This window comes from Alosa alosa, chromosome 24, assembly GCF_017589495.1.
Source record: "Alosa alosa isolate M-15738 ecotype Scorff River chromosome 24, AALO_Geno_1.1, whole genome shotgun sequence".
NCBI classification, from domain to species: Eukaryota; Metazoa; Chordata; class Actinopteri; order Clupeiformes; family Clupeidae; genus Alosa; species Alosa alosa.
The window spans coordinates 12389234-12398518 of NC_063212.1; the positions used below are offsets into that span (position 1 = coordinate 12389234).

General features: G+C 41.5%; 1 protein-coding gene across 2 annotated transcripts in view; it reads right to left on the minus strand.

Moving 5' to 3' along the window:
- Positions 1–651: 651 nt before the first annotated feature.
- slc16a13 (solute carrier family 16 member 13) overlaps positions 652–9285 on the minus strand; it is a 22730-nt gene continuing 14096 nt past the window's right edge. For both annotated transcript variants that reach the window (XM_048236349.1, XM_048236348.1), the window contains 2 exons: positions 6382–6904; positions 652–1203 (listed from right to left, as the gene is read on the minus strand). In XM_048236349.1, the coding sequence (XP_048092306.1) occupies positions 935–1203; positions 6382–6904 (792 nt within the window). In that variant the 3' untranslated portion in view covers positions 652–934. The remainder of the gene's footprint in view (positions 1204–6381; positions 6905–9285) is intronic.

The following is a 9285-nucleotide window of genomic DNA, read 5'->3' on the forward strand; positions in this document are numbered from 1 at the left end:
GCCACAGTAAATTAAAAAAGGTTCACATTTGACTTAAAAAAGGTTGTCTTTGTCTCTAACACAAAGAGCGTTGTCATTTAAAATGCCCTCAGTGCAGTGTAGCAGTGATGTGTAATGTAGCAGTGTCATGTGGCACCTCTTGTTAAAGGAGAATTCCGGTGTGATATTGACCTAAAGTGTGTGGAAACATGATACTGAGTGTGAACGTATAATTCCGTGGAAATGCATGGATTCCAGTTGCTGCTACTGGAAGAAACTGAAATCCATGCATCTCCACAGAATTATTTTTGGAATCTGATCCCTTATCATACCTGTTCATTCTTACTGCCGTTCGAATTTATCGCGACTAAATTCAAAATGGCTGCAAACGCTAAACTTCGTTGAAGATACTGTCTGTATAAATCATCTTGTAAGTAAACTACCAATGCTTTTTCAAAGTTCTCAATGTCTCGCTTTTAAATGTCAGGGCCCTCGAAGTCTACCAATGAAGTGTGGAGATACATTGAGCCTCGTAAATGGTGTAAAACAGTGATTTATTTGCATGGCTAGCCCGATGCGAAGGCACCACCATTGAAAAAGCTGTTGGTAGCATCGGCTAACTAGCGCCAGATTTTGGAGTGCAGGGGACAAGCCGAGATGGGCTATGAGACATACGTTCACACTCGGTATCATGTTTCAACACACTTTAGGTCAATATCACACCGGAAATTCTCCTTTAAGGCTGGACCAAGTTCGGTGCTGGCCCCTACCAACTGAAAGCACACACACACGCACACATACAGTGTCTCACGTGTGGCCTTAACCAATTTGTTTGATACCTCCGTCCCTAAAGAAAGAACAAGCTACCCCTATCACTGGTGGTCCAGTCAGCTGATCTGCAATCAGTCTCTGTCCCACCAACCCGCAGTAGGTGCATGATCTCTGAGCCCTCCGGCTATTGGTCCTCGCTGGTCTCAGCACAGTGGTCAGGAGCCAGTATGGGTTTTTCAGAGAGCGGGATGAGTGTGAGGCTCTGCTTGTCTGGACAGGACTCCTGGCTAAGCTCTTTTGATGGGAGAGCCCCCTCGGCGTCGTCGGGGGACTTGGGGGAAGTACAGGAGCAGAAGCCGGGGAGGGTGGCCGTCACAGCTGAGCCGAGCAGGAGGAAGCACCCGGCCACAGCGAAGGAGGCCGAGTAGGAGCCGGTGGTGTCCTTCAACCAGCCTACAAGGGAGAGGAAGACATGAAGAGTCAGCTACAAGAACAAAGGTCAAACAAGATTTGATGCACCACATTTTATTGTACACAAAGGTTACAGTCTTCTGTAGGTCAGTTGTCCTGTGTCCAATTTACCCATTTACATCAATCTATCCTGGCTTCATTCCATTGTATTTAACATAGAAAGTTGTCAGGTTTCCTCCTACAGTCCTCATTCAGTATCTGGATAGCTTGGGGATAAAAATTTCCGCACTCTCTCTGTGTTGGCCCTCAGGCAGCGAGCGTGGGGCAGAGAAGAGGCAGTTGTTGGGGTGACTGACCGGGATCTCTGCTGATTTTCTTTACTCTGGACTTTACTCTCCTGATTTACGTATATTTCCTCTAGATTGGGTAGTGCACTCCTGGTGGTACGTTCAGCTGATCTCCGTGTCCGTGTAAATGTTTTGTGACCGATGAGGCGTGAAGTGGCATCTATTTAGGCTACCTGCAAAAAAACGCGCACCCAAGCACGAAAACCCTTGCTTTTTTGGTTAGGGAAACGGTTCATAAGATGTCCTGTCAAGGTAGAATTTGTGCAACCAACACAATGATTAACCATTTTGACTTTCAAAAAAAACTAAGAACTCTGTCTCTCACCACTGCTCCGACTAGTATCTACACCCACAATGACAGCAGAGTTCAGGTGCAAATTTGAAAGGTTTACTTTGGCCTAGGTAATATGGCACATTTGTAGGCGGGAGAGGCATATTTAGGAGCCTGCTTAAAATGTACACTTTCTTCTGAATTACTATCCTATTGAATTAAGGCACAGTGCTTTTAACAGTTAGCCTTGATATCTAATGTTTCACTACATAGTTCATATATCAACTGTGTTTTGGTACACAGACAAGGTTATTGTTCTTTAAAAGTGTGATACAGTGGCATAAAACCCATTAAAATGAAGTGTACCCAGTTAAGTACTTACAATTAAATATTACATGTATGTTGGATGTCATTGGTGTCTTGGAACATGTCTGCCATTAATAAACCCTACATACTGTATGTTACATGTATCAACTGTGTTGGTACACATTTATTACTTCTTTTGATACAGTGGAATAAACCCATTAAAATAAAGTGTACCAGTTATACAGTAATAAACCCATTAAAATAAAGTGTACCATCTACATATATACATCCTGTCAATGATGTTATGCATCCTGTAATTGATGTGTTGAAACGTGCCTGCTGTTACACCACACAGTACATGTGAATTAGTAGACCTGTTCCAAGACAAGACCTGTTCCAGTTTATTCCACTGTATCAAAGAGTAACAAGGTTGTAGCAGCACAGCTGTTACATGTACACTGAAGACAATGAGGCCTTGACTGGAGCTAAGCATGCTTTGTATATCAAATCTATCATGACCCGATTTACCCCATCCAGCAGGTCTCAGGTCAGCTCTTTGCCTCTGATGAAAATTTAGGCAAATTGGCAAAGTTTTGTAAAAGCACTCAGTATTACAATGTAACAACTATATGTAGGTACTCACAAATACATTATGCAAGTACAATGATAGTACCTGATAGTACATGTTGTTACACAGGTTGTACCACTGTACCTAATTATGTAGGTACACTGTAACAGCGACACATTAAAATAAAGTGTTACCGTATTTTCTTATGTCTCATTCCATCGAACTACAGATCTGCTACCCGATCTAGCAAACTTACATAGTGCGGTTATAGCCGATAGAGGGCCGCGAAGCGAATGCAGAATTGCCGTTCACCCTGTTACGAGCTGATGAACCACTGAAACGATTTTGGAAACATAATTTTAAGGTATAAAAAATTCATTGGTGTTGCTTTAAAGCAACATTATTAACTGTTAATCTATAATGCTCTAACCGTTTACCATTCGTTTATAATGCTCTAACCGTTTACCATTCAACATTATTAACCGTTATTCTATAATGCTCTAACCGCTTACCATTGGTTTATAATGCTCTAACATTATTAACCGTTATTCTATAATGCTCTAACCGCTTACCATTCGTGTATAATGCTCTAACCGTTTACCATTCAACATTATTAACCATTATTCTATAATGCTCTAACGTTTACCATTCAGCAGAGAGCACTGTACCAAAAGCAACTGTTACAGTGGTGCATGAACCATAAACGAGTCTCTTGGTGCTATTGCTTAAATGGCTAGTGCACCATTTGTAGGTTCAGTACAGGATAAACACTAAATTAACTGATATTTTAATCTACTAGTAAAGCAGTGTGGATATAAACTAGGGCTGTCAAACAATTAAAACAAATGCACTAATTAATTAATCTCATATTTTAATCACGATCAATCGTAGAAAGTAAAGAGCCATTTGTGCATGCGCCAAGATTAACAACAAAAAGATGGACAGAGATGGAGAGAAAATGACGGGGGGAGTGTGACACTTCTTCAATTAGAAAGTAATGCTCAGTGCAAATTTCAGCTCTGTCATTCGCAAATTGTCTTTTACATGAAAGTTCTATTGACATTGTAAAAAAAAACTGATTGCATATTCACTTGTACATTTATTAAACCAGGATATTCAGTGAATATGGCTAGTTTTCCCAAAATATTTTTGAAAATATCCTTAAAAGTTTGGGTATATGACGAGAGAGAGATGCTGGCGGCTGCAGGTTCAGCGGCTTCCCTTGCGTGATGTCAGACCCCCACAAAGGAAGTACATTTGTTAACTGCTTTAATATTTTTATATTTTATATTTTATATTTTTTAAGCGTTATGTATTTCATAATTAATCACATTCATTTTGACAGCTCTAATATAAACACCTTAAACAAAAAGAAGATGGATCATTTTGACACTTTCCTTCAGCACACACATACACCCTCACACACATAGGCCTACACACTGAGACATACAGAGAGAGAGAGAAAGATTTTGGGAGTTTGCAGATGTTCCTAATTTAAGGTAACCTTGTTTCATAAGATAACACTCAATATAAAGGCCTCACAAGCAAACATTGTTTTTCCTGTCTCTCCAGCACTCCTCTGCCTGAAAACACTCTTTTTTGGGCTGGAGCTTGGACCTCACTACAAACCAACAAACACACACACGCACACCCACACACACACAGACACTCATGGATACATACATACACAGAGACCCCATTCACACCAAGTACACCATGACCAAGAGGTCCATGAAACACACAATCAGATAAAAGGTTAACCCCAGGCAAAGCTGATATCAAGAGAAAAAAAATAACAGGATCAAGGGACACATAAAATAGAGAGAGATTGTGGAATAACATACACTCCTCTATGCCACCACCACAAGGCACCATTGGCTGTGAGGAGATCTGTTCATACAACCAACAACAAGTTGATTATTTGACAGTTAATCTCCTGGGTGGTATATAATGTCTATAGGACCCAACCGCCTAAAGCATTCAGTCTGCTTCAAGCATGTGTCTTTGAGGTGTAACATGAAAGACCTTTGGTGTCCATAAGATGGAAAGTTAACCCTTAAAAGTCCAGTATGTAGGAAATAATGGAAAATAAACTGTAACCATTCCAAAAATGATCACCATATGTTGTCAGAGAGTAAGGAAACTGATGAATTGAAGTAATGGCTTATTTGACAACATTACTCTAACCCGTAAAACCCCGTAAAACCCATGAAAAAAAATGAGTTACGGGGCGGAATGTCTTGGAATTTTCGTTTATGTTTTGAACGATTAATTCTAGAATAGCGATTAATAATGGGCTAGCTGGCCCTCCTCTATTTGGGTTGCCAAATTAGCAAAGGCCAACTGTCAACAGCTGTCAGTTGTAGTCATGAACGCCACGAGGCAGGCAAATTTCCAAAATTTAAACAAGAAACAAATTAAGTGGACATCGGAGGAGCTTCCTGAGATGGTGACGTCTTCGTCAAACGAAGAATATCAAGTCTGACGCAGAGCTGGCCATATTTCTCCACAACAGGTAGCCTAGGCTAAACTTCATCTGCATTGCTAACTTCAGCTAAATATGTTACGTTGGTTAGAGAGGTATTTTTTGTTTTCACTGTTTCCGTAATGTGTAGCTGGGTCATGGCTGGAGAAACGTTAAAGCAGCTGCAGGTCAACTAACGTTAGCTAAGTCTTAATTAGCCTACATCTGGCAACCCAGAAGAGGCTCGCGTCTGGTAGTCTTGAGAACGTTCACCAGTGTTTTGATTTTGGCCTGCAGAACGTTTGGTAACAATCCTACAAATCACACCTTTAAAGGAGTACCGTCACACCGGTGTGACGGGAATGTTGAGAAATTAACATTCTAAAGAATATCTGGGTTCATTGAATTCAACATAGAATTTTAGAACCTTCAATTGTTGCGGAACTTAGAATGTTCAAAAACCTACACCTTTAAGGGTTAAAGATCGCCAAAGAAAGAGAGTAAAAGGGAAGGGAGATGTAGCCAGAGAGGAGGAAACCCTGCAGGCCTATAGGAGGGTAGGAACAAAAGGCCAAGAGAGACAGAGGGAGAGAGAACAGGACAGAAAGAAAAGACAGACAGCAAAGTGATTTCCTGGATTTCTAGTCGGTTTGAGCTAGTGGCAGACCATTTTCAAAACTAAAAGATCATTTACTTCAACTACTGTTCGAAGCTGCCCTTGTATTGGCATGAACAAGCAAAAACATCTGTGATAGAACACCGTAACAACAACGCTGACGAGTTTTATTCTAACACAGCTGTGAGAACATCTGCCGATATACCTCTGGCTTTAGAAAAGACTCTGAGATGCCGAGTCGGCTGAAAAGGAGGAAATGAAGGGGTGAACAATGGCATACAGTAGATGGAAACCGTTATGGCACACGATGAGACAGCATCAGCTTAGCCAGCACGCAACAGAGGAGAACGAAATGAAAACTTGAGGCAGACCGCATGGCAAAAGATCTATCAAGCAACAGCCTCACATAAGGCCGACAGACTGACACCAAGGCTCTGCATAACGCTGACCAGGCTTTCATTCAACAGGGTTTTGCCTTTCAAGTTAACATAAACGTAAACATCTGAGCCTAGACCCTCTGGCGACTGAGGAGCCCTGGAAGGAATTTAGCTGAATCCTCTGTAGAGATAACCTCCCCCTCACATACACACACACACACACAAACACACACATACACACACATACACACACACAACCTCTGACACTCACCTGACAATGGGGCGCCCAGCAGCCCGCCGACGCTCTCAATGAGCTGCAGCAGCCCAAGCGCGCCCAGCATGCGCTCCATGCCCACGATCTCGGGCACCACGGCGAACACCAGCGGCGTCATGGCGCCGGCGCACAGCCCCTGTGCCAGGCTGGCGGCCAGCAGGCCCAGGTATCCGCCCAGTGTACCCAGTGGCAGCGCCAACAGGAACAGGCCCAGCAGCAACGTCCACAGGCTCAGCATGTGGATCAGGCGCAGGCGGCCCAGGTCCGAGAGCCAGCCAGAGAGCACGCGGCCCACGATGTCCGTCACGCCGGTGGCCGAGATGACGAACGCCGCCTGGTACTCGGAGAAGCCTGCGTGGCGGCTGTGGGCCACCAGGTGCACGTAGGGCACAAAGTAGCCGGCATTGAAAAAGGTGATGGCCAGGCTGTAGGTGAGGAAGGGCCGCTGCAGGAGCAGCGGGAGCTCGAAGTAGACCGAGATGCGGGTGAGCAGTGTCGAGCAGGACGAGCCCTTCAACGTCTAGAGTAAGGACGTGTGGAGAGAAGACATGGTGAGGGGCAGACGTATGGTCTTGAGAAGATCAATACTTTGTGTATTCTGGGTCTGTAGTTCATTATGATACTCCTACTATGACTACTACAACTTATAATAGTATATTTTATTCAGAGCAAGCACTGAAACAAAAACATCCATTAAAAAAACGGAAAGTTTGTTTGAAGTTAACTGACCAAGAAAATGACAATATGATAAAGATGAAACGTGAATAAAACTGAGAACAGAATAAAAGTTGGGAAGCAGTTGTTAGCATAGTATAGTTTAGTACAGGGATTCCCAAACTGTGGTATGCGTACGCAAGATGAAAAGGACAATGTCGGAAAGGTGTTCATTTTTATCTTAAGCCTATCTTCTCTTTGTTCTTTGTGTTACATAATGTTGTACATTTTGATTTTGTTATTTGTTATGTAGGGCGACTAATTAAACATGATGCCTGGAATGCGTCAATAGAATGCGCTACATTTTCATGTGTTGGATGGTGGGGATACGCGAGCCGAGTCAAGATGTAGGTGGTGGTACGTGGGAAAAAAAGTTTGGGAACCGCTGGTTTAGTATATGTTAGTATAGAGATACTCTTATGATCCCATGAGGGAAATTTGGTCTCTGCCCATTTATCCCATCCGTGAATTAGTGAAATACACAGAGCACAAAGTGAACACACAGTGAGTTGAAGCACACAAAATCACTAAAAGGTGCAAAACGTATTTGTATTGCCTTTTACACGTATTGTTATCGTAAGACTTATTACACCAACCATAATAGGTTGTATTGGTGAAAGAGCTGAGTAAAGGGAACATCAAGCAATTTTTCTATGCCACCTGTGCTTCTTAATTCTGTATGTTCAGGTGTTTTTCTGCATAAAATTGTTTAGATTTTTTTAAAGAAAAATGTCTTTCCGATGAGCAGAATTGTACAACATTGTATTCTTTGTGATGCTTTCAGTTTTAAATCTCAAAGCAAATAACTTTTTGCCACCAGCTTAGTCAGCGAGAATATCAAATGGTCAGACCTGCCTTCACAATGTTTGAAGACCAAATCCTGTATGTTCGCTAGCAGGCTGTGGAGAAAATAAAAGCTTTGCTAACAGCCCCAGCTAAAGAAGAGCATAAAGAATAGCAATCACATCAAGCTAAGAGGCTTGTGTGTATAAGTCCATCAGTTCCTGTACAGTAGAATAACCACCACCTGAACAAGTTTCAATTCAAATAAGGTTATTTAAGATCGGTATTATTGCCTGAGGCATGTCCTGTAACCTACAGACCTACAGTTAATAAGCTTCACACATGAAGAAACACTGACTTTAGCCTGCATGCAAATATTTGATTCTGGAAACACTCCCATATCAATCAGCACAGAGGTGCATGTATGAACTAGCTGCCCTCCAGACACAGACACACTGAATCAGAATCATGAACACAAGCAAGATAGTAATTAGTATCGAGGACCGGAATTATATTATTCTCTTGTAAAATGCTCTTGTCTCACTTTAATGGACCTATATGTTTACAGTTTTTCTCAGTCGCTTTGGTACTTTTCTCGAATCATCCTCGACATTTGCAAAACAATTTGTACAAATAGCAAAAACACCATAGATTACCTGCAGAAGCCACTTTCTTGTTCAAAATTCTTAGTTCATCTCTCAAAATTACATGTAAAGTCCCTGTGTCATTGTGTACGGACAGTTACTGTAAATTGCTTAGTCATGTTGTAACAGTGTACTCTGGAGGGATGTTCTGATTTAAACCTTTTAAGTTTTGATGACAATTATTGTAAATTGTAGGTTACACCTTAGTATATATGGGAGTTTAATTTGCTTTTACTGTTTGTACTGTCATTTGTTGTACCATGTCATTGCAATACAGAAACAAAAAGACAGCACTGCATAGCACAAAGAAAAAAAGAAAACAAAAGTAGAAATGTACAAAGCCCCTAAGGGGACATTTGCAAAAAAATCTAAAGTTTAGTTTCATATGCTCACATGAAACTTTCTCCTTGGGGAAAACTGTGCATGCAGTGCTGTAGGAATTACAGTGCAGTCTTCCTACACCTCTTGACGTTTCTGTCTGTTGGGCCACAAATTCTCATCAACATCACAATGAATATCATCTTGCTTGACATATTAGGACAACTTGTTCAACCATTTTGCATGTAAAGACTTATGCAATGAACTAATGCCTAACTGTTGTGGGGTTGAGACTATTCAACAGAGACCTATTATAATACATTTTGATCAACATGACATAAGCAATTGATAATGTAGGAAACAGCAGAGAATTGTACATAATCATTTGCATGGATGTACCAAAGCATTTGCATATTGTTCAAATGAGAAACTGATTTTCTGA